This window comes from Microtus pennsylvanicus, chromosome 11 (genome assembly GCF_037038515.1).
Source record: "Microtus pennsylvanicus isolate mMicPen1 chromosome 11, mMicPen1.hap1, whole genome shotgun sequence".
Taxonomy (NCBI): Eukaryota; Metazoa; Chordata; class Mammalia; order Rodentia; family Cricetidae; genus Microtus; species Microtus pennsylvanicus.
In genome coordinates, this window is record NC_134589.1 from 28,609,535 (window position 1) to 28,635,841 (window position 26,307).

At 46.6% G+C, this 26,307-nt stretch overlaps 1 protein-coding gene across 3 annotated transcripts in view; it reads right to left on the reverse strand.

Moving 5' to 3' along the window:
* Positions 1-26,307, reverse strand: part of Ca10 (carbonic anhydrase 10) — a 483,666-nt gene that overhangs the window by 100,706 nt on the left and 356,653 nt on the right. For all 3 annotated transcript variants that reach the window (XM_075991114.1, XM_075991115.1, XM_075991113.1), the window contains one exon: positions 212-397. In XM_075991114.1, the coding sequence (XP_075847229.1) occupies positions 212-397 (186 nt within the window). The remainder of the gene's footprint in view (positions 1-211; positions 398-26,307) is intronic.

Genomic DNA, 26,307 nt, shown 5'->3' on the forward strand with positions numbered 1-26,307 from the left:
AGGGTTTAGGAAGGAAATACTGCTTCACTGTAGCCTCTCTGGGTAACCTGTAATCCAGGATGCAAAAGATGGAGAAAGGAGGTGAGGACCGACCTCCTCTTTTCACAGAGTCAAGGGAAGCCTTCCCATCAGTGATTCTACTTCGGATCAAAACAGGCACCAAATCTTACAAGTTGGCACCAAACTTTAACACTCTGGTGGATTTCCATACCTCCCCAGAGAAGGCCTGTCCATTGAGGAGGTGCTCGGACCCTTGGCTGTCCTCACTCCCGAAGTGTAGCCGGATCTCCTCCAGTCGGTGGCTATACGTCATGGGCCCTCCTGAAATGTTGACCAAGTGCTCCTTGTCCAGGCGGAGGGAAACATGCCTTCCAGTGTTATACATGGTCCCACTGACCTACAAAGCAATGGGTGACAGGTCAGACAGGGGTTTTCCTTCCATTTCTCCCCAAACCCAGAGAGGTGCATGGTAGAACCATGCCATTTATATCTTCTGATGGTAACACATCAGAATAAATCCACATGTGTGGAAGGCATGGCGGCCTGTTCAGAGGGCTTTCCTTCCACACCTGGCTTCTAATGTAGTTCCAGGGAGGCATAAGTCACGTTATCTTTCAGGGACTTTGAAGAGAGGCACTTCTGAGATTTCTTTTTCGCCAACTGTGACAACTATTTTATATATTGCACCTTATAAAAATTAGTTTGCCCCTCTCATCACAGTTGTTTGGAAGGTAGAGGTGGTGTAGAAGTTCAAAGTCTCAAGTGTAAGGAGTCAGAGAAAGCAATGGACAGAGAGTTTAAGGAAGCCAAGTGAAAGATGAGAAAGCCACTATGGGTGACCAGGAGCAAGCCCCGGATGGAGATTGATACACTTTGAAGTCTCAAGCACCCAGTCCAGCTGTCTTGGTTAGATCTCTCTCCCATCCTGGTAGCAGACATCATACAGAAAGAGTTCAGGTCACATGGGGTCCCATCTCTCACATCTAAACCTTATTTCTCATTTCCAGTCCCATTTTGCTTCAGTTTCTTCCACTACCAAATTTAGCGCTTCTTCCTCCTTCCCTTTATGTCCTTTTCTTTGAATCAACACCCAGCCTCATTTTCTGCTCTATGACCTTAGCACAGCTCTACAAATGACCCCGTGTCATTCCTATTTGGGAACCTTCCTTACTTTCTTGGGTTAGCCCAGGGAGTTTAAGGGAGACTTGGAAGGAAACTTGATAGGTTGCTTCTAGGTTACCCGATGCTGAATTATTAGGATATTCACCCTATTTACTCTGACCCATTAGGCATATAGTTTTCTCTTAGCAATTCCATAGAGACTTCATGTAACTTCCATTTATTTGTCTATCTGCCAGTTAATCAATCAATCATTTACCTATCTATCATCTATCAATCATCTATAACCTCATATCTGGCTGTCTCTCTGTGACCTTAATTAGAGAGCATGTCTTTTTATGTAGCTCAAGCTGGTCTAAAACACCCAATCCTTGGGTCTTAAGTTCTGGGACTATAGCTATGCACCACTATGCCTGGCTTAATGAAATGTCTGGTAATGTTATTAGATCTGGTCTTTGAATACTTGCCCAGATGCCTCCCCTTCTACCTTTCTGATGCTTGTTTTGTATGACATTAGTTTAGTTCTCAGATGGCTCACTGCTCCATTAACCTGCTTTTTTTTTGCTGAGAGGCATGGGCCATGTGAGGACAGATGGCCAAAGGGAGGAGCGAGTGAGAAAGAATGGGAGTGAGCAGTGGGCAAACAGAGGAGCATCACTAGAATTCTGTATTTTCCCGCATCTCTTCTCTCCAGGTCCTTCAGGGCACCTGAACTGCATTTATCAGATACTTTACATCTTATTGGCATTTGTTTTTAAAGTCAACTGTTCCTTGCAAGCAAGTGATCTAGGAGAAAGTTTCCTCTGTTCTCCAGCCTCAAGCATCTATACAGCTTGCTCCTAAGACGAAAGGAGAATACACCTTTTTTAAGCTTCAGACTTTCTTTGTAGGTAATGGTTTAAGGTTTGACAGTGCTTCTACTATCAAATAAAATTTGTTTTTTCTAGTTATTAGAATAATATAGAGACATTATATTATACATATAACAGAAAAGTTTAGGGAATAGTCATAATTTCAGAATTAACAAAATACCACTAGTATGTTGGTATGTAAACTTTTCATATGTATAAATATTTTATGAGATTGTTAGATAAATGTGTGCATAAATATGCTATCTTCACATACATGTATTATATCTGACTTACTAATGATATTTTCTACTAACACAAATATTTCTAGGCCATGATCATTATCACTTTAAAACAGCTGCAAGCAGTCTATGGCAAAAATACAGTCTATTGGGGAATCTTTACAACTCTTCTACTGTGTTACATATCCTCGTGGCTGAAACAGCTCACCAATCTAGGGGCATCTCACTAGGCAAATTTTGAGAGCGCTTGCTATGTGTGGCAGCACGCATCTGCTATGAGAAGTGGCTCCTAAGGAGCAGAGCCGGATGTCTGCAATACTCTTCACACGCCAGGGAATCGTGAGCTCTAACTGCCCCACCAATGAACAGCTGTCCTGAGTTTGTTTAGCCTGATGCCTTGTACCACCGACAACCCCCACATTTCAAAAGACCCCTTCGTCAGAATTATCTGATACGTCTAAAGAAAATGGCTGCATATTTGAGCAACACTTCAATCAAAGCCTGCATCCCATGCTCATCTACATTTCCCCTAGTGTTCTGCAAACACACCGACACAAAGCAAGTGTAAGCACTGGGGTCTTTTGTGTCAAAGGAGTCCCAATCCACACCTTGCCAGCTATGTAACTCTGGAAGGTTTACTTAATCTCACGAAGCTTCAGTTTCGTAACCGCAGGACAGGTATAACACAAGTTCCTTCATGGAAATGAGGGGTGAGAAGTGAAAGAACCAAAACAAGCTATAAGGCATCTTCAAAACAAATAGTTAAGTGACAGACTAATTAGTAGTTACTTTAAATATAAAGGGACCTCGTTCATGTGAGGTTTCTAAAGCAGTCCAGATTGCAGAGACAGCAAGTAGAACAGAGTTGGGAGAGCTTGGGGTCTGGAAGGAAAGGGAAGTTAAATTTAGTGGACATAAAGTCCCGGTTTTGCAAGACAAAGAGTTCTGGAGGTGAATGGAGGGAAGGGCATGTGGTGACATAAATGTATTTATTTAATGCTGTTGAACTTGAAATGATTAAGATATCAACGTTGAAGGGATGTGTATTTTATTCACAATAAAAATGAAAAAAATCCCCTCTGAAGTCGCATTATTAAATAAATATATATTTGCATGGACTAAACATTTTCATTCTCTTCCTTTCTCTCTTTTGGCTATTGGACACATGTCTCACTGATGATGAAGGATCCTCCTCCTCTATCTCCCTACCACCATTTACTTCTCTTTCCAGAACCTAGTGGATCATAATGGTACTTGTAGAACATCACTCAACTTCTACTTTCAAATGCTCCACTTGCCTCTCCCTTTGGACTTTAATGTGCTAGATATGGGGAACAGACAATTCATTTAGAAGACTACAAAGAGAAACAAAATTAGGAGAATCAAAAAGTAAATCATTGTGCCTTTTGTTTCTCTATTTCTCCCTGTTCCCCTTCTATACACATGGTTGTATCTTCATTCTTCATTCATTCATTCATTCATTCATTCATTTTCATTGACTCCTTCACTCATCAGCAATTCATTCATCCGGGTTCAGAAATGGTTACATATTACTGATTGTGCTAGGAGCTTGGGATACTAGAGGAGCATGCATGGTCTACGAAACTCTCACTTCTTTATGCAAGTTCCCAGGATGCAGGTAGCTGGGGGAATATGTAACATACACCACTATGTTGTTACAATTAGATGCAACATCTCCTTATCTCTACCCTTTCCCTAGACAATGAAATAACATTAATTTGTATTAATCATAAAAATATGTGTAGCCAGGGTACGGTTTGTTGCACTTTAATTTAAAAATAAAGGCTTGACAATGTTATGTATGATATCTGAATCTAACAGTACATCTGCATGGTAGTAATTAACACTGCTCCAGTGTCATTTTATCTGTAATGCTAATTACTATGTTTCCAATGAATGACTTTGGTGCACAGCATGTTGGGAAAAGTTTATTTATGCAGACCAGGAAGCAGGTGAGTGGAGAAGCTGAAGCTGCAGGGGAGATCCAGCTTGCCTCTGGCTGCCCCACAGCTCTCTAGCCTTTTTTGGAATTCATTGCAACCTGCGGCAAGAAGTGTGTGTAAGTGTGTGTTGCCCATTTTGCAAATGAAGGAATTTAGGGAGGTTGATAAGGGTTCGGTGACTTGACTTGTCCAGAATCATCACACAGTGGGCAGGAGGCAAACTGAGGGCCAGTTATCTTGATGTGAGCAAAAGCAATGGTCTCTGCTCATCTCAGATGGAAGTTTGGTGTTGGGTGTCATTTCTTCTGTATACTGCAGATAAGGTCTTAGGCAGTTCTAGGGGTGGAGAGTAACAGGATTTTTTGTCGAGAACATGGAAGACTCATGCTAGGCTGCTGTCAGTCTTAGGATGAAGACCCAAGAAGACCTTGTTTCCCTAGCTATAGACATTTATACTATAGTTTAAGACTAGTTGGAGCTACGTTTATTAAAGGAAGCAGGGCATAAATGCCTTTAGAGATGGGATGTCAATAAATAATATCAATAACTTGAGACAATATAAAAATAACGCTCTTTTGTAAACCAAATAATCAAACATAAAAAGGAAATTAAAATAAACAAGGAAAAAAACAGCAACTGATGTGGGATTCCCCTTTCTATGCTGTAAATAACATTGGTAAATAAAAAAATCTGTCTTGGGCCTGGCAGGGCATGATAGAGGTAAGCAGAGAAAACTAAACTGAGTGCTGGGAGGAAAAAGGCAGAGTCAGAGAGAAAGAAGCCAAGTAGAACCACTGGAGACAGATGCCAGAACTTTACCCAGTAAGCCACAGCCTCGTGGTGATACACAGATTAATAGAAATGGGTTAAATTAAGATGTAAGAGTTAGTCAATAAGAAGCTAGAGCTAATGGGCCAAGCAGTTTATAATTAATGTAGTCCTCTGTGTGTTATTTTGGGACTGAACAACTGTGGGACCGGGTAGGACAGAAACTCCCTACGACAAGCAACCCCAAATTCACCATGTTTATTTTATAACATTGGATGCCCTTGTGGAGCAAGCACAGTTCTGGAACAGTGGTTAGAGATCTGTCAGGCTTCTTCTTAGTGTGTTCATCTTCTAGCTCATTACATAGACAGCCTTCTATTAAAGGAAATGATTTTGCTCAGTGCATCTTTTAAGGTAAGAGGAGCATTCATTCTTTGAGAATCGGCCACAGTCTGACGCTAGCAGATTGCATCTTTACCTGGGGTCAGAGTGACTGCTAAATTATAAAGGATTTTCCCTTTAAATCCTTACAATTTCTTCCTCAACAGATGCAACACCCCCTCTTGGTGAGGGACTTAGGCCTGTGCCATTTGCTTCACTTTGGGTGGGAAGATGTCAAGCTTAAACCCATGTGTGCGATGGCAGTTTCTCATAGGGATGACGCCCCTTGACTCCCTTCTGTGGTCTTTTGTGTTCTGAAACAAACAGCTGTCCTTGTGGAAAAGGTGTCTTTGGCTCTTCAACCTGCTAATTTAACCACTGGGAATGATTAAGTTGTTCCAATTACTAGGGATTACTTAGCAATGTGATACCACAGTGTGTTCTTCAAGAAGCAGGGTGGTAGTGGGAATGGGGTGGGGAACCTTGCACTGGTTTGGAGTTTAGGATCTTTGGGATTTCTTATAGCGTTAGTGAGGATTCTCCAGAGAAACAGATGTGACTTCCACAGAATCATACAGTTGCCAGGTGCCATGCTAAGGACCAGTGACCTTGATCTCACTGAAACTGAAGCTCACAGAGTCAACTAGACTGGCTAACCACTCAGCTCCTGATCCTACTGTTCCCATGCCCTCAGCACTGAGGTCACAGGCTTGTGCTACCATCTGAATTTTCTTCATGGAGTTTTGGGGACCTGAACACAAGTCCTCATGCTTATGTACCAGACTAAGCCCTATCTCCAAGCCGAGGTATATTATTTTTTTTTAATTAAAAAATTAAACATGTCAAAGATCTTTTGGGCACTGTGCTTGTAGGATTGATATTCTAGTGCAGAAATCTGAGTTTGAGTGAACATTAACCTTAGAACATCCAAAATGTTCAGTAGTTACTTGCTTGATGTAACACAAGTTACTTGCTTGATGTAACACAAGGAAACGTTTTGTTACGTTTCCTTACAAGGTAGCCCACCCAAAATGTCCTGTGATAAACTGAAGAACATTTCCAATAGCACAAATGGAAATGTAATACTACAAATGGGGTCAATAGAGCAAATGGGATTCCTGCTGTATAAAAGGAAAAGAAGGCCATGAGACCTGTGCGGGAGATCAGATTCAGAGTTCTTGTTTTGAAAAGAAAAAAAGGGAAAATTCTGTGGGATAATATTCTTGTATGCAGTAAAGATTTGTCACTCATATTAATTTAATAAAACACCAATTGGCTAGTAGCCAGACAGGAAGTATAGGCAGGATGACCAGACTAAGAAAATTCTAGGAAGAGGAAAGGCAGAGAGTCAGTCACAAGCCAGATAAAGAGGAAGCAAGATGAAAATGCCTTACTGTTACCAAGACTCATGGCTAAATATAGATAAGAATTATGGGTTAATTTCAGTTATAAGAACTAATTAAAAATAAGCCTGAGCTAAGAGGCCAAACAATTTATGATTAATATAAGCCTCTGTGTGTTTCTTTGGGACTGAATGGCTATTGGTATGCAGGAAAGAAACCTCTAGTTACATGTTTCCATGAGTCAGGCCCCATCTCCTAAAGGCACCACAGTCTGAACTGGTGCAATAAGCTTGGGAATGAGCATTCAGAACAGGAGCCTGTGAAGGCCACTATAGATTCAAAGCACAGTTATCTTTGGGTTTCTTTACCTTTCTGGGTGTAACTGGCTCTCAGAAATGCTCACTGATCATACAGGAATTATAGTAACACAAGAATTGTGGTCCTCTTGCATCCCCCTTTGCCCTCTGAGTGGTTATTTAGCCTGGCTGTGCCTTGTTTCCTGACCTAGAAAGCGAGATGAGCATGACATGATGGCATTTGCATTGCTGAGATGTGGCCTGACTCAGCAGATTGTGTTTTTGCTGTTGCCATAAAACACACACGATTGTAAACACACTGGGCAGAGGATATACACAACATCCCTAGCTGCTGCAGTGACTGGCACATTCCAGGTAGCATTCTTGATAATCTCATCTAATGCTTACACTGACCTTGTGAGGCAGGCTAACTTGTTCTTTATCCTTAGATGGAGAATCTTAATGGGTTAAAGACTGTGCTTAAAGTTTCTCTGTGGGAGCTGGGTGGAGGTGGCACAAACCTTTAAGCCCAGCACTCAGGAGGCAGAAGCAGGCAGATATCTGAGTTCAAGGCCAGTCCGGTCTACCTAGGACAGTCAGGACTACACAGAGAAACACTGACTTGAATAACAAAGAATAATAAAAAAAGAGTTTCACCATGGGAAACCACAAGAGCCAGAATTGTCCTCCAGGATATTGGGATTCCAAGGTCTATATCTCTGAAGATGAGTAATAGGTCAGCAGGAAGAGTTGGTGAAACCATGGTGTTTATATGTGGCATCTGGACTTAGGGATCAACTCAAATAAAATCTAACACTGATTTGGAGATGACAGAAAGTGCTTCATCTGCCCAGGTCTGGGCTGGACACCTTTGGGGGATTCCTACATCTAGGGAAGCAGGATTCTAGCTCCTACTTGCTGAGAACTGAGAGATGGGTAGTATGTCCAGTGTAGGATTGCCAACTGAATGTCTGATCCCATAATTAGGAAGGCCACTTGGTGCCAAGAAGGGTTAGTGAAGAGTGGCCGACAGCCTGTCATAAATTAGGTGTCTTTCCTTTGAACTCAGTTTTCCTATTATGTGCCTTTGACTGGTCTGCTGAAGTGTGTAATAGTTCTTTGCAGTGTAATTAGTGAGCATGGGAGATTTAAGAACACTGCTTAGCCTGGTTTCCTGCAGAGTCCTGATACACCAAGGGGCTGATTTGTGAAGGCTGAGTGCAAAGAGCTGGGGGGCCGCTTGTTCACATGGCGTGCTCAGGGCGTTTTTCAAGGGAGAACAGTGTGGAAGAATCAACTGCAGTCCAGGCATGGGCAGCCCTGAAGCCGCCGTGTGAATACACAGGTGGATAAGATGAGGGCCAAATGGAGTCTCGAGTGGAAAGAACTCCAGAAATAATCAGACCCAATAAACCAGAAAACGGAGACAGACAGATCCCAAGTTAGAAGTCACCCCCGCTGACTTTGTTCATTCATCGGACGGGCTCATCTCTCCCGAATCTACTTTAAATTCATTTTCAAAAATCAGTATTCAAAGAATTAGGCTTCATTAAAGCAGATTTTCAAACAAAATTTACTTATTTTTGTTGTCTCTCTTCTCCCTCTTTCCTTCCCTATGCCCATCCCCCACGGCCTTCTTTACACCTGAGTATCACATGTGATCTTTTGCTCCTCCAACCCTACACATTTCTGGATACCTCTTTTCCCTTCTTGTGATCTCCTATGCAGTTTCATGGCCTAAACCTATGCTCACACCCTTTAAACATAAGCTGATGCAGCCACCGTGGAAATCAGTATGGAGGTTACTCAGATCATTAAACACATCACTACAATATGACCCAGATGTGCCACTTAGGCACATGCCCCAAATACTCTGTATCCTACTGGTGTGGGAGGTCCTTCTGTGTATGTGGTGCTTTTATTGGTTAATGAATAAAGAAGCTGCTTTGGCCTGTGATAGGGCAGAATAAAGCTAGGATGGAAAACTAAACTGAATGCTGGGAATGTAGGCAGAGTCAGTGAGACTCCATGTAGCCACTGCAGGAGACAGATGCTGGATGGAACCTTACTGGTAGGCCACAACCATGTGGCTATACCCAGATTACTAGAAATGGGTTAATTTAAGATATAAGAGCTAGCAAGAAATATGCATAAGTTATTGGCCAAGCAGTATTGCCAATAATATAGTTTCTGTGTGATTATTTCAGGTCTGAGCATCTGGGAATGCATGAACAGCCTCCGATTACATCCTACCGTAGACAAGCCTGCATATTCATGTTTATGCCTGCATTATTCACAACAGCATGCAAACAGAACCAGCTTAGATGCCCAGCAACAGAAGCAACAGAAGATGGAAATTGCAAACATGTTGCATCTACACAATGGACGCTTAGTCAGCTGCGAAGAAGCAGGAAACTATGAAATATGCAGGAAAACGGAAGGATTTGGATAGTATTACATTAAGTGGTATGATCCAGACTCAGAAAAACAATCTCATGCTCCCTCTTATATATGGATTCTTTTCTTCTTTTTCTTCAATTTTCATTAAAAAATTATTTTATGTTTAATTAATTAATTTTATGGCCTGACTGTAATCTCCCCTCAATCCTCTCCTCCCACTTCCTCTTCTCACTTCCTTTATGTCCCCCCATCCACCCCTCCTTTGCATTCGCTCAGAAAGGGGCAAGTCTTCCATGGGCATCAACAAAGCATGGCATATTAATCTGCCTTAAGACCAAGCTTCTCCCCCTGTATTCAGGCTAGGCAAGGCAGTCCAGCAGGAGGAATAGGTTCCCAAGAGCCAACCAAAACACCAGGGACAGCTCTGCTTCTATTGCCAGGAGTCCCACAAATAGACCAAGCTACACAACTATCATATATATATAGTGGGCCTAAGTCAGTCCCATGCAGGCTCCTTGGTTGTTAGTTCAGACTCTGTGAGTTTCCATGAGCCAGGGCAGCTGTGGTTTTTTTTTTTTTCTGATGTCTCTGACTCCCTTGACTCCTATAATCTCTTCTCCCTCTCCTCAGCAGGACTCCCTGACTGCCTGAGCTTGGCCAGATGTTTGACTGTGGGTCTCTGAACCTGCCTCCATCAGTCCTTAAATGACTTTGTATACCAATAGTATATCTACATCACTCCCGCCCCTCCTTCTCCTTTCAATTTGCCCAATATCCCTCCATATCTCTCTCAGATTCATGACCTCTTCATCTTTAATTATTATCACACACCCCCATCCCCACACACCCTATTGAGTTCATTTAGTCTTGCTTAAACATACATGTGTCCAGGGCTGACTACTTGGAATGGACAACCTATGTGCTATGTGTAAGCTTATCTTCGGAAGAAACTGATTTTTTTTCCTCTCCCAGCAGCCCTTGACAACCTGTAGCTCATTGTCTAGGTAGAGGCCACTGCAGACTTTCCCCTATCCATGTTAACTGGTGTGGTCCTTATAGTGTTTCTGTTCAGGTAATTTTTTTTTCTGCTGATGATTACTGACTAAATTCAAAGTACTGGAGTGCTCCGTGCATACACATAGTCCTGGAGTGCTGAGTGTATGTATGTAGATAATCGTGGAGTATTATGTATAAAACCTACCATCCACACAAAAATAGAAACGAATTACCCTGATGCTTTCAGATGACACTGTGTATCTCGATAGTGGACATTACACAGTATCTGTCTAAATGTTTTATGTAACTTAAGTTTTACTATAATGGTTAAAAATGGTAGGGTTGGATATTGAGAAGGTAAAGGCTATGGAGCTTTGGGAGTGGGCAGGACCTCACCCATCACTCTTAACCTTGCAGGGAAGACAGAAGGAAGAGCCTTCTTTAGCATTGTTCAATATAATCTTCCTTTTTTTCATCTCAGTCAGCTTGTGTCTGGCCTGTGTAAGGACTCGGACCTGGACAACCCTGGACAAACAGATGGAACAATCATATATGCTGCCTACTATTATATCAATTCTATTGCTGTAAAAAACAGATCCAGTTTATGGTAATATTGACTCTTCAAATAATGAATCAGTTCTTCAAAAGTTTAGGGATATGTAAGGCTGTGAGATCCCAGGAAGGACCTCCTGATCTTGACTGTATCTGATGCTAAAGATAGGACCGATGAAAAAGAGGTGTGTAAGACATTGCCTGATCCGCCAACATATGGGATAAGTGAAGAGAAGTTTTCCTGTCCTCCGTCGTGTTTGGGGGACCACGAACAAGTGGTAAGAATTGGACTCAACGTTACCTTGCATACAAAGTTATTGGCACCCCAGCCCCGCCCCAACTCTGAGCATGAGTATTCTAGGTACTCAGAGGTATCTGGAATGAGTTTTTCTTCTAGTTCTGGTATATGAGTTCCCAAATGGGAGTCCTGGGTACTGCTTTCCAATTATCACATCGAGAGTCTGCAAGGCTCTTGCCAAGTCACTCACAGCTGGCTGTCTGAATTTAATTTTTCTGAGTCCCTAGTGACTGGCTGGAGGCCTCTGTGGATAAAGAGAGCAACTGGAACCAAGATGGCACCGTTTGGTTGAAAACAGATTGCTTCTAATTTTCCTGTCCCATTAACTCACACCAGATTTAAGCTGAACACACTCATTCGCAGTATTTATTTGTGCTTTTAAAAAGATATTTTAAATAAACAAATGGCATCGATTTAATATACATTTTATTATATATTATATATCTATTACATATTACAGAGCATATATTTAATGGGTTACATTTTTAATCTTGTTTTATCATCACCCATACAGTACTAGGTTTCTATTTATTAAATAAAAAGGGACCAGATTTTGTTTTGAGTGTCACTTGGTACCTAAGACTAGTGTATTCTTCATCTGATTCAGAAGGTATGAGGTGGGACAAGAGCAGCTGTTGGCTTCTTTTGTGACTCCTTTTCTGAGGAATTCTAAGCTAAATCAAACAGACATTCAATGCCAGGGGATAGGGACAGAGCAGTATGGAGTATTTCTTTCATCCTCTTTGTATGCCTCAAGGGACTGCTTTAATAATTATAAAAATATACTGCCAAGTTCCTTCTAGACATATGTAGAGGGCTATACACTGATTCACTTTGGGGCCAATAGTTTTCTCTAAACTGTGAAAACCCAAGGTTAGGTCACTTTAATTAACACAGGGAGACTTGCTGTAGAATGGTTATTTCTAGTGTAATGTCATTTAATTCAGCCCCTGAATCACAAAGCTTCAGGGAAATAACTCCCGATCTCCAGTTATTTCATCTCTTAAGAGGAAAATGCTTCTTAAATGGAGCCCATGGAGCACAGTGCTACTGGCACTGGTTGAGCGTGGTAGATGGCCTTCTTAGCATTTCCCCATATGGGCATCACTGGTCAGATGTTAGAATCCTTGATGCCAGGTTGTTTTTTTTTTCCAAAGAAACTAGAAACAGCCAATGATTGGGGCATAATTATATTGCAAGTCCCATTGCTCATTCATCATTTCCATTGTATGCTTGTTAATTATTTGACATTAATCTCCCATGGTGTCATGGTCTAGATATGAAGTGTCTCTCCGGTAGGCTCATGTGTTGAGGCTTGGTCCCTCCTTGCTGGTCCTAATCACCAAGAAGTGATTGGGTCCCAAGCCCCAGACTTAACCAATGGACTCACTTCTTGACACATTCATAAAATGATGACGTTATGGGAGGTGGTGCCTACTTGGAGGGAGTAGATCCCTGGGGAAGATTGATCTCGTCTTCACTTCCTCCCTCTTCTTCACCCTCCCCAAACAGGCTACCATGAAGTGAGCATCACTGACCTACATGCCCGTCTACCATGCTTACCGTACACTCAGAAACAACGGTGCCAGTTTTCCTTGGCTGAAACCTTTGAACCTAATGCAATCTTTCACACCTTAAACTGTTTCTCTCAGGGATTTGCCTGTGCGGAGAAGCCTGACTGGCACACACTGTGTCCTAGACTCTTGCTCACCACGAGCTGCCAGTCTCCATACTGTACTCAAGGGCACGGAATCAACAGAACATGGACACAACTCAGGCAGGCACCATGGGCAGGCTGGGGACGTGGGGAGTTGACTCGGAAGCCCTGCGCCTCATCTCTCAGGTGTCTCTGAGATACAAGCCCTGGGAGATGGGGCTGTAAGGGAGACTAAAAGGAGCCTGAGAATAGGAGGACCAGAGATGCATGACACATTCTACTGAGAATCCTTTCATATTTTCATTTTTAAAGTAAACAACATGGAACTGGCGTCTGATGGCTCAACATGGGCAAGAGTACAAAGACCCTGCCCCACGGAGAAATGACCAGCAGAAACAGAAGGTGGCTACAGGCGGCAACTCTAAGTTCTCTAGTGCCTACATTAACAAACAACAAAACCGTGAGATTGACATTAAGAATATATTTCACCTAACCTAATATATCCAATGTGTTATTTCAGCATATAATCAATACAAAAATTGCTAATGAGATATTTTGCATTCTCCACCATGCCTCCCGCCTTAAGTCTTGGAAGCTCAGTGTGTCTTTTCCACTTTAAACACATTCCAGTTTGGACTTAGAACATGTCACACACAGCTGGCCCACCCCAACCGAGGATTCAATCAACAACAGAATGACAGAATTTGATAAAAAAAGAATAGCATCAATAGTAAGCCAGCACAGATATTTTTCAGGTCAATATTTCATCAGTATTGCAACCACTGACATAGCACTTCATTTTTAAGTAATATATAGACAAAGTATAAGAGGATATACTTACAGGTTATATGCAAATAAAGAGACTTGATATTAGGGATTTGAGTGTTCATGAGTTTTGGATCTGAGAGTAGTCTTCCCTTGGCTGCTGGCAGATAAATGTGTTCCACGGCTACGGGAGGTTGGTGGCCACCATATGGACAGGGTGGCTTGGCTCATTTTCCTTTCAGATCTGCTCTTTGTATAGAATGGGTCAATTGGGCAGTTGCCAAGGCTACCAAACTCCAGGGAGAATTAAATAGCCAAGAAATAAATTAAGACTGTGGTGTCTCCCGTCTATATTTCCCACCCAAGTGACAGCCTTTAATCTACCAAACTTTTTAATATTTTGAGTGTGATTCACATGGCAACCTTTATGGGGCACACATGCGTGGAACTTACACAACTTATACAGGCTGTGAACCTCTTAATATTACTGCTACTAGGCTGGTTGCATTTGAGAATCATTTCTTGAGCTGAAAAGATCAGTTCCATAAAAGTGGGACACCTTTTGTTCACAGGTGTGTTTACTGGGAGATGAATTCTCAGATGCCTCCACGAGTCTGCTTCCCCCTCCGTGCAGGATCACACGGGCTCTGTTCCCATCTTGAAGGTCAGGCATCTATTCTACATTCACCAAAGCTATTAGCCTTGCCAGTTAACGACTGTACGGCTGGAACTTCCTGTCACTGTGCAGTTTGCACACACGTTGCATTGCCCAGAGACTCTGCAAGCTAACGAACAGCCCCCGTACTCTGCCAGACAGGGTCAGGGTCTTAAGTTGATGAAGAAATAGCCTCCATACCCCACTCCATTCTGATGTGCCTGTGGTCACACTCATGTCTGTTGCTGTTGATCACTGTAGCTGTGTGTGTGCACTCAGGTTCACATGTGTAGGTGTATGCGTGTGTCATGGTGCCTTTGTGGGCGCATATAGAGGCCCAAAGTTGACATTGAGTGTCTTCCCCAATCTCTTTACACTTTACTTATTAAGGCAGGATCTCACTAAACTTGAAGTTCACCAACTCCAGCTCACTCCTGGGTTTTCCTGACTCGACTTCTGCTGGGATTTTAGGTAGATGCCATGCCGACTCAGCTTTAAAACTATTTGTTATTCCAACTGCTTAAGGTTCAGGAGCATCTTGGAAGAGGGGACTAAAATATTCTAAGGTTCAGAATTGATGGACAACGAAGCTGTGCCTTTGGGACATGACGGGACCACAGCACTCAGTCCACAATCCAGCTTCAAAGAAGGGCTCACAAGCCCCGCCCCCTTTCCAGGCTGAGGAGCCATGGACAGCTGATGACTTCTGGGAGGAGGGAATGTTAGTTTTCTTCAAGGAGCTGAGCCTGGTATGCTGAGGAACCTGGTATGGTTGGCTGGTCCATGGTCCCAAACCCAGAAGTATATGGGCAACATAAATGGGACTCTATGCATTCTTTAAAGAGAGAGGATACAAAGTTGGGGGATTAGGGAAGCAAGAGGTGGACCTGGGAGGGCTTGGAGGGAGAGTAAGGGGCCACATGTGATCAAACTAGATTGTATGAAATTCTCAAAGAATTATTAAAAGTATTATGTGAAAATTTTTAATTTGTATTTTGTAGATGCTGGGATTGAATGTTGGGTCTCATGCATGCTAGTCAACCTCTCTGCCACTGAACTATATCCTCCAGACTTCTGCATGAGTTTCTTATGTGGGTTCTGGGTATTGTTCTTCAATCTTGTTTGCATACACCTCCCTGATGTCCAGGAACAGCATGTGTCCTCTCTCGAAGTAAGAGACCAAGCAAGTCCCATGTTTCTATGAGAGGTCATATCTAGAGACAGTCCTGCTAATATTCCAGTGTTATGCTAAGTCTCTCTCCGGAGCTCTGCATGGCTGCTACTATGCGTACATTGGCAATTCTTTTCTTGCCTCTGCCCTAGGAAGTAGGCAATTTCATTATCCTCACTTGATGAAGAAGCTGAGGTTCATTGAGGGTAAATAGGTCAGAGAAGGATCAGAGACTGGGAATGAATGACAGCCCTTGCAGATCACATGCTGGGTGGCTGAATTGCTCTAAGGAGAGATGACTCAGTCCAGGGAAACTCTGGTCATTTCCTAGAGAAGAAAGCACTGGAAATGGGCCTTGGAAGTGGGTAGGATGTGGGCATCCAGAGATATCTAGAATAGGAAGGCATGAGAGTAGGAAATGAAAGACCTTTAAAGACCGGCACTGCGTCTGCACAGTGTTGCTGGAATGCAGGGACAGAAGCAGCCTTGATGTGGCTGTACAGGTTATCGGTGACAGCAGATTATGGACATCTGCCAGATGACAGATTGTCACTCTTTCACACCGGGCATCTTTTTCCTCCCATCCCTACTTCTGCATTACTAGTACGGAAGACGGGTCTATAAGAGGTTAAATAAACAGCCCAGCCTGGAAAGGTAGCACAGAAAGGATGGAGGACTTGAATGTGTGTCTGTCTGACTCTTTCCACTGCAGTGTGAAACCAATCACGCTCACAAAGGACGCCTTCCTATAAGAAGTAATTCCCTGCTGGCATGCTCTGCCCTGCTACACTGATCCTGCACATTTGCTACATTTTTATATTAGAGAAAGTTCCATCGTGCCGCCAATTCTCACCCCACCCCTGCCTGCTCACCTCCTTCTTCCCCAGCCTTTGGCTAATAGCAATAAAATTTAAAAGTCAACAGCCAAGTAAAGCCCAACGACATAATTAAGTAGCTGACAACAGGAGCTAGCATTTCACCTCCAGGGTGAGCAGACACACATTGCAATAACCAGTGCTTCAGAGATACATGGCTCTGTTTTGTGCAACTGATATTTCATAACATAGCTTCAAAGCCGCAAGTATGACAGCCAATTTGTGTCTAGAAGAGTAAGATGCCATTGGAGGAAAGGAGGCTCAGTGTGTGCAGTGAGGGAAAGGAGGCACAGTGTGTGCAGTGGAGGAAAGGAGGCACAGTGTGTGCAGTGAGGAAAGGAGGCACAGTGTGTGCAGTGGAGGAAAGGAGGCACAGTGTGTGCAGTGGAGGAAAGGAGGCACAGTGTGTACTGGAGGAAAGGAGGCACAGTGTGTGCAGTGGAGGAAAGGAGGCACAGTGTGTGCAGTGGAGGAAAGGAGGCACAGTGTGTGCAGTGGAGGAAAGGAGGCACAGTGTGTGCTGTGCAGTGGAGGAAAGGAGGCACAGTGTGTGCTGTGCAGTGGAGGAAAGGAGGCACAGTGTGTGCTGTGCAGTGGAGGAAAGGAGGCACAGTGTGTGCAGTGAGGAAAGGAGGCACAGTGTGTGCACTGGAGGAAAGGAGGCACAGTGTGTGCAGTGGAGGAAAGGAGGCTCAGTGTGTGCACTGGAGGAAAGGAGGCACAGTGTGTGCAGTGGAGGAAAGGAGGCACAGTGTGTACTGGAGGAAAGGAGGCACAGTGTGTGCAGTGGAGGAAAGGAGGCACAGTGTGTGTAGTGGAGGAAAGGAGGCACAGTGTGTGCAGTGAGGAAAGGAGGCACAGTGTGTGCACTGGAGGAAAGGAGGCACAGTGTGTGCACTGGAGGAAAGGAGACACAGTGTGTACACTGGAGGAAAGGAGGCACAGTGTGTGCAGTGGAGGAAAGGAGACACAGTGTGTGCAGTGGAGGAAAGGAGGCACAGTGTGTGCAGTGGAGGAAAGGAGACACAGTGTGTGCACTGGAGGAAAGGAGGCACAGTGTGTGCAGTGGAGGAAAGGAGGCACAGTGTGTGCAGTGGAGGAAAGGAGGCACAGTGTGTGCACTGGAGGAAAGGAGACACAGTGTGTGCAGTGGAGGGAAGGAGGCACAGTGTGTGCACTGGAGGAAAGGAGGCACAGTGTGTGCAGTGAGGAAAGGAGGCACAGTGTGTGCAGTGAGGAAAGGAGGCACAGTGTGTGCAGTGGAGGAAAGGAGGCACAGTGTGTGCAGTGAGGAAAGGAGGCACAGTGTGTGCAGTGGAGGAAAGGAGGCACAGTGTGTGCACTGGAGGAAAGGAGGCACAGTGTGTGCAGTGGAGGAAAGGAGGCACAGTGTGTACTGTGCAGTGGAGGAAAGGAGGCACAGTGTGTGCTGTGCAGTGGAGGAAAGGAGGCACAGTGTGTGCTGTGCAGTGGAGGAAAGGAGGCACAGTGTGTGCTGTGCAGTGGAGGAAAGGAGGCACAGTGTGTGCACTGGAGGAAAGGAGGCACAGTGTGTGCAGTGGAGGAAAGGAGGCACAGTGTGTGCAGTGAGGAAAGGAGACACAGTGTGTGCAGTGAGGAAAGGAGGCACAGTGTGTGCAGTGAGGAAAGGAGGCACAGTGTGTGCAGTGGAGGAAAGGAGGCACAGTGTGTGCAGTGGAGGAAAGGAGGCACAGTGTGTGCAGTGGAGGGAAGGAGGCACAGTGTGTGCAGTGGAGGAAAGGAGGCACAGTGTGTGCAGTGGAGGAAAGGAGGCACAGTGTGTGCAGTGGAGGAAAGGAGGCACAGTGTGTGCAGTGGAGGGAAGGAGGCACAGTGTGTGCAGTGAGGAAAGGAGGCACAGTGTGTGCACTGGAGGAAAGGAGGCACAGTGTGTGCAGTGAGGAAAGGAGGCACAGTGTGTGCTGTGGAGGAAAGGAGACACAGTGTGTGCAGTGGAGGAAAGGAGGCACAGTGTGTGCTGTGGAGGAAAGGAGGCACAGTGTGTGCAGTGGAGGAAAGGAGGCACAGTGTGTGCTGTGGAGGAAAGGAGGCACAGTGTATGCAGTGGAGGAAAGGAGGCACAGTGTGTGCAGTGGAGGAAAGGAGGCACAGTGTGTGCAGTGGAGGGAAGGAGGCACAGTGTGTGCACTGGAGGAAAGGAGGCACAGTGTGTGCAGTGGAGGAAAGGAGGCACAGTGTGTGCTGTGGAGGAAAGGAGACACAGTGTGTGCAGTGAGGAAAGGAGGCACAGTGTGTGCAGTGAGGAAAGGAGGCACAGTGTGTGCAGTGGAGGAAAGGAGGCACAGTGTGTGCACTGGAGGAAAGGAGGCACAGTGTGTGCAGTGAGGAAAGGAGGCACAGTGTGTGCAGTGGAGGAAAGGAGGCTCAGTGTGTGCTGTGGAGGAAAGGAGGCTCAGTGTGTGCAGTGGAGGAAAGGAGGCACAGTGTGTGCAGTGGAGGAAAGGAGGCACAGTGTGTGCAGTGGAGGAAAGGAGGCACAGTGTGTGCAGTGAGGAAAGGAGGCACAGTGTGTGCAGTGAGGAAAGGAGGCACAGTGTGTGCAGTGGAGGAAAGGAGGCACAGTGTGTGCACTGGAGGAAAGGAGGCACAGTGTGTGTACTGGAGGAAAGGAGGCACAGTGTGTGCAGTGGAGGAAAGGAGGCACAGTGTGTGCAGTGGAGGAAAGGAGGCACAGTGTGTGCAGTGGAGGAAAGGAAGCTCAGTGTGTGCAGTGAGGAAAGGAGACACAGTGTGTGCACTGGAGGAAAGGAGGCACAGTGTGTGCAGTGGAGGAAAGGAGGCACAGTGTGTGCAGTGGAGGAAAGGAGGCACAGTGTGTGCTGTGCAGTGGAGGAAAGGAGGCACAGTGTGTGCAGTGGAGGAAAGGAGGCACAGTGTGTGCAGTGGAGGAAAGGAGGCACAGTGTGTGCACTGGAGGAAAGGAGGCACAGTGTGTGCAGTGGAGGAAAGGAGGCACAGTGTGTACACTGGAGGAAAGGAGGCACAGTGTGTGCAGTGGAGGAAAGGAGGCACAGTGTGTGCAGTGGAGGAAAGGAGGCACAGTGTGTACACTGGAGGAAAGGAGGCTCAGTGTGTGCACTGGAGGAAAGGAGGCACAGTGTGTGCAGTGGAGGAAAGGAGACACAGTGTGTGCAGTGGAGGGAAGGAGGCACAGTGTGTGCAGTGAGGAAAGGAGGCACAGTGTGTGCACTGGAGGAAAGGAGGCACAGTGTGTGCAGTGGAGGAAAGGAGGCACAGTGTGTGCTGTGGAGGAAAGGAGACACAGTGTGTGCAGTGGAGGAAAGGAGGCACAGTGTGTGCTGTGGAAAAGGAGGCACAGTGTGTGCAGTGGAGGAAAGGAGGCACAGTGTGTGCTGTGGAGGAAAGGAGGCACAGTGTATGCAGTGGAGGAAAGGAGGCACAGTGTGTGCAGTGGAGGAAAGGAGGCACAGTGTGTGCAGTGGAGGGAAGGAGGCACAGTGTGTGCAGTGAGGAAAGGAGGCACAGTGTGTGCACTGGAGGAAAGGAGGCACAGTGTGTGCAGTGGAGGAAAGGAGGCACAGTGTGTGCTGTGGAGGAAAGGAGACACAGTGTGTGCAGTGAGGAAAGGAGGCACAGTGTGTGCTGTGGAGGAAAGGAGGCACAGTGTGTGCAGTGGAGGAAAGGAGGCACAGTGTGTGCACTGGAGGAAAGGAGGCACAGTGTGTGCAGTGAGGAAAGGAGGCACAGTGTGTGCAGTGGAGGAAAGGAGGCTCAGTGTGTGCTGTGGAGGAAAGGAGGCTCAGTGTGTGCAGTGGAGGAAAGGAGGCACAGTGTGTGCAGTGGAGGAAAGGAGGCACAGTGTGTGCAGTGGAGGAAAGGAGGCACAGTGTGTGCAGTGAGGAAAGGAGGCACAGTGTGTGCAGTGAGGAAAGGAGGCACAGTGTGTGCAGTGGAGGAAAGGAGGCACAGTGTGTGCACTGGAGGAAAGGAGGCACAGTGTGTGTACTGGAGGAAAGGAGGCACAGTGTGTGCAGTGGAGGAAAGGAGGCACAGTGTGTGCAGTGGAGGAAAGGAGGCACAGTGTGTGCAGTGGAGGAAAGGAAGCTCAGTGTGTGCAGTGAGGAAAGGAGACACAGTGTGTGCACTGGAGGAAAGGAGGCACAGTGTGTGCAGTGGAGGAAAGGAGGCACAGTGTGTGCAGTGGAGGAAAGGAGGCACAGTGTGTGCACTGGAGGAAAGGAGACACAGTGTGTGCAGTGAGGAAAGGAGGCACAGTGTGTGCAGTGGAGGAAAGGAGGCACAGTGTGTGCACTGGAGGAAAGGAGGCACAGTGTGTGCAGTGGAGGAAAGGAGGCACAGTGTGTACACTGGAGGAAAGGAGGCACAGTGTGTGCAGTGGAGGAAAGGAGGCACAGTGTGTGCAGTGGAGGAAAGGAGGCACAGTGTGTACACTGGAGGAAAGGAGGCTCAGTGTGTGCACTGGAGGAAAGGAGGCACAGTGTGTGCAGTGGAGGAAAGGAGACACAGTGTGTGCAGTGAGGAAAGGAGGCACAGTGTGTGCACTGGAGGAAAGGAGGCACAGTGTGTGCAGTGAGGAAAGGAGGCACAGTGTGTGCACTGGAGGAAAGGAGGCACAGTGTGTGCAGTGGAGGAAAGGAGGCACAGTGTGTGCAGTGAGGAAAGGAGGCACAGTGTGTGCACTGGAGGAAAGGAGGCACAGTGTGTGCAGTGGAGGAAAGGAGGCACAGTGTGTGCACTGGAGGAAGGGAGGCACAGTGTGTGCAGTGAGGAAAGGAGACACAGTGTGTGCAGTGAGGAAAGGAGGCACAGTGTGTGCACTGGAGGAAAGGAAGCTCAGTGTGTGCAGTGAGGAAAGGAGGCACAGTGTGTGCAGTGAGGAAAGGAGACACAGTGTGTGCAGTGAGGAAAGGAGGCACAGTGTGTGCAGTGAGGAAAGGAGGCACAGTGTGTGCAGTGAGGAAAGGAAGCTCAGTGTGTGCAGTGGAGGAAAGGAGGCACAGTGTGTGCACTGGAGGAAAGGAGGCACAGTGTGTGCACTGGAGGAAAGGAGACACAGTGTGTGCAGTGAGGAAAGGAGGCACAGTGTGTGCAGTGAGGAAAGGAGACACAGTGTGTGCAGTGGAGGAAAGGAGGCACAGTGTGTGCAGTGAGGAAAGGAGGCACAGTGTGTGCAGTGGAGGAAAGGAGGCACAGTGTGTGCACTGGAGGAAAGGAGGCTCAGTGTGTGCACTGGAGGAAAGGAGGCACAGTGTGTGCAGTGAGGAAAGGAGGCACAGTGTGTGCAGTGAGGAAAGGAGACACAGTGTGTGCAGTGAGGAAAGGAGGCACAGTGTGTGCAGTGAGGAAAGGAGGCACAGTGTGTGCAGTGAGGAAAGGAGGCACAGTGTGTGCAGTGAGGAAAGGAGACACAGTGTGTGCAGTGAGGAAAGGATGCACAGTGTGTGCAGTGGAGGAAAGGAGGCACAGTGTGTGCAGTGAGGAAAGGAGGCACAGTGTGTGCAGTGAGGAAAGGAGGCACAGTGTGTGCAGTGAGGAAAGGAGGCACAGTGTGTGCACTGGAGGAAAGGAGGCACAGTGTGTGCAGTGAGGAAAGGAGGCACAGTGTGTGCACTGGAGGAAAGGAGGCACAGTGTGTGCAGTGGAGGAAAGGAGGCACAGTGTGTGCAGTGGAGGAAAGGAGGCACAGTGTGTGCAGTGGAGGAAAGGAGGCACAGTGTGTGCAGTGGAGGAAAGGAGGCACAGTGTGTGCAGTGGAGGAAAGGAGGCACAGTGTGTACACTGGAGGAAAGGAGGCACAGTGTGTGCAGTGGAGGAAAGGAGGCACAGTGTGTGCAGTGGAGGAAAGGAGGCACAGTGTGTACACTGGAGGAAAGGAGGCTCAGTGTGTGCACTGGAGGAAAGGAGGCACAGTGTGTGCAGTGGAGGAAAGGAGACACAGTGTGTGCAGTGAGGAAAGGAGGCACAGTGTGTGCACTGGAGGAAAGGAGGCACAGTGTGTGCAGTGAGGAAAGGAGGCACAGTGTGTGCACTGGAGGAAAGGAGGCACAGTGTGTGCAGTGGAGGAAAGGAGGCACAGTGTGTGCAGTGAGGAAAGGAGGCACAGTGTGTGCACTGGAGGAAAGGAGGCACAGTGTGTGCAGTGGAGGAAAGGAGGCACAGTGTGTGCACTGGAGGAAAGGAGGCACAGTGTGTGCAGTGAGGAAAGGAGACACAGTGTGTGCAGTGAGGAAAGGAGGCACAGTGTGTGCACTGGAGGAAAGGAAGCTCAGTGTGTGCAGTGAGGAAAGGAGGCACAGTGTGTGCAGTGAGGAAAGGAGACACAGTGTGTGCAGTGAGGAAAGGAGGCACAGTGTGTGCAGTGGAGGAAAGGAGGCACAGTGTGTGCAGTGAGGAAAGGAGGCACAGTGTGTGCAGTGAGGAAAGGAGACACAGTGTGTGCAGTGGAGGAAAGGAGGCACAGTGTGTGCAGTGAGGAAAGGAGGCACAGTGTGTGCAGTGAGGAAAGGAGACACAGTGTGTGCAGTGAGGAAAGGATGCACAGTGTGTGCAGTGGAGGAAAGGAGGCACAGTGTGTGCAGTGAGGAAAGGAGGCACAGTGTGTGCAGTGAGGAAAGGAGGCACAGTGTGTGCAGTGAGGAAAGGAGGCACAGTGTGTGCACTGGAGGAAAGGAGGCACAGTGTATGCAGTGAGGAAAGGAGGCACAGTGTGTGCACTGGAGGAAAGGAGGCACAGTGTGTGCAGTGGAGGAAAGGAGGCACAGTGTGTGCAGTGGAGGAAAGGAGGCACAGTGTGTGCAGTGGAGGAAAGGAGGCACAGTGTGTGCAGTGAGGAAAGGAGGCACAGTGTGTGCAGTGGAGGAAAGGAGGCACAGTGTGTGCAGTGAGGAAAGGAGGCACAGTGTGTGCAGTGAGGAAAGGAGGCACAGTGTGTGCAGTGGAGGAAAGGAGGCACAGTGTGTGCACTGGAGGAAAGGAGGCACAGTGTGTGCAGTGGAGGAAAGGAGGCACAGTGTGTGCACTGGAGGAAAGGAGGCACAGTGTGTGCTGTGGTATGGGTTTTTCCTTTTCTTCTTTTTTCTGGTTGTTGTTGAGCCCACAACCTGGGTATCCAACAGGGGAAAGCAAATGGTGCCCTTTAATTTCACCCATGACAAAAGTATTGAGTGACCACGAAATTGTTTGTACAATTGATCCTCCTGGTACCAGGAGAGCATGTTCACCAGCAGAGTTAGATCCAGTCCAAGGTGGCCCTTTGCTCCTGTGTCTTAGAAGCAGAAAATAGTCGTGAACTAAGAGGGCCAAAGAGAAACCATTCAACCTGTCTCCACATCTCTGCATCCTGTGCTTTTAGAAGAACATTTGGATTTTTCCTCAGTGAGGTGATATCATCACACCTTCCTGTTATTCGCTTCCCCTCCCACCATGTGTCATTCATCAATGAGTTTGAAATGCTCATGAGAAAGCATGGGTTTACTAGTTCCTTCCAGTTGATTTCTCTCTGTCTGTCTCTGTCTCTGTCTCTGTCTCTGTCTCTCTCTCTCTCTCTCTCTCTCTCTCTCTCTCTCACACACACACACACACACACACACACACACACACACCACACCCACACACACTATGGGGGAGGGACCGGTGACTCTCTCTTCGTTTGCTCCACTTCTTATAAGTATTTGGAAACTTTAAAGACTCCTCCTCCTCCTCTTTGAGGCTTCTATGGCCTTTCCCACCCTCTCTGTCTCTACCTCCTCTCTCTCAGTGTCCCGTCATCTTATACCAGCCTTAACTCCCCGTCCTTACACAACTGGTATCCTAAGGTCTCAGATCTCAGATACCTTATATAGTAAAATGCAGCATGCCTTAGAATGCCATCCTGAAGAATAAGCGTTACTGATAAAATAATGACTGGCCATCCTTTGTAGAAAGCAAAGAAATGTAAGAAAATGCACCCTAAAAGCAATGTTCTCATCTCAATGACACAGTATCTCAACGAAATGCCTATGATTGTCCTCTAATAGCACACTTTTGTGGTGACGTAAGAGCCCCTGACCAGCAGGCCCCAAGGGACACCTCCTTTCCTCTATGTAGATGGCCCTTCTCATCCTTCAGGACCGGCTCAGTCACCTCCATGGAATTTCAGAGCCTGGGTTAGGAGGCGCTCCTGTGTTGCCACGGCACTTGGAATTTGCTCATGTGTCAGAGCTCATCAGCATGCTTTATAACCACTTTCATGTATGTTTCTCCCTACGGGGATCATGAAGAACCGGTGAGCATGGTGTGCATCTCGTTCTTCTCAATATCCCCAGTATCTGACATGAGGAGTCGTCTGTGAGGGATTGCTGAAAATAGTTATGGGCTGGGTTAGATATGTAGCTTCTAGATATAGCCACTAGAGGGCAGTGTGGACTCATCCCGGACAAAGACTGGCTGCTTCCCAAGAATCTAGGTTGCAGAGGTGGAAGAAAGCTGGCCTCCTGTGGGCAAACTGGCTGAGAGCCTGGTGCCTGTATCGCTCCAAGGGCACAGTGCCATTCTGCAGAATCTACTTTGAGGATGCTCCTTGCGTCTCGTATCCCTTGCCAGCCTGCCCACTAGGTGCTTTCAGGAAGCTACCTCAGCGCGTTCCTTATTAAGAGTCAAAAGCTCTTTCCTGATTCCCACCCGAGGCAGAAGAGAATGGAGGCCAGAGAGAGAGAGAGAGAGAGAGAGAGAGAGAGAGAGAGAGAGAGAGAGAGAGAGAGAGAGAGAGAGAGAGAGAGAGAGAGAGAGAGAGAGAAAGGTCTCCCTCACATCCTCGTTCTTATTCTGAGGAAAGCAGGCATATTCGAAGGGCCTGCAGTATAATTGCTCCATTTTGAAGAACAACAGGTAACAGCGTCAATATTTGATTTTTCAAAGGTTGTGTGAACAGTTTTAAATATTAAAGACGAAGGCAAAGACTTAGTCTTTTCATCTCTACAGCTGAAGCATTTAAAGAGGAAAACGGTGCGGAGGAGCACAGTAGGCCGGCGTGCCCATCAAATAGTATTCAGTTGCGGGAAAGCACAGTCATTCTGGGTGTGTGTGTAGCTGGAAAGCAGTACCTGTAGCAGAGAAGTTTTCTGTTCATTATTTCTGTAATGAGAGGAAAAGACCACAATCGCTGGAGTAACTTTCTCCCATGTCATCGTGGGCTGTTGTGCTCTCTCAATGACTGCTCTGGGACAGGTTCTGAGACGCCTCAGAAATGAACTATCCAGCTTCCTGGCTAATGAGCCCAATACGTCAATTTCCAGTGATCAAAATGATGCAATTCGATAAAGCACAGTCCACTTTGTAAGGAAATCTACTTTTAATAGGGAGAACTGAAGGGTCAGGGTCCTCCTGAGATAATTGTGGGCCAGTGGAATTAGAGGCGTGGAGCTGCACTTACTGTCTGGGGATGCCCCGTGGGGTTTGTGTGGCAGATATTGTCTTTCAGGGACAATAAATTCCTTCATTATATTTCCATTACTGCATTAATGCAGCAATGTCCCATTTACTTGTAACCAAGGCGCCTGGATTCCGGAAACTTGGCATTTATTGCTAATGAGAGCTTGCAAGTCAGGTCTCTCTCTCTCTCTCTCTCTCTCTCTCTCTCTCTCTCTCTCTCTCTCTCTCTCTCTCTCTCTCTCTCGTGGTCCCTCCCTCCTTCTCTCTGTTTCTATCTCTCCCTCTCTCTCTGTTTCTATCTCCTCCTCTTTCTACCATCCCCCCTTTGTATGTATGTGTGTGTGTGTGTGTGTGTGTGTGTGTGTGTGTGTGTATTGTCTGACTTTGATACAATCAGTATAACCAGAACATCAGGACATCAGGAACCTGGAAGGGCATGGGGATATCAGTGTGTCTAGTGAGCTGTGGTGGCTCTGGCCAGCCAGACACTTGGATTCTTGGAAGAATTAGCAGTGGTATTAGAAAGCAGTAGAGCTAAGGGTAAA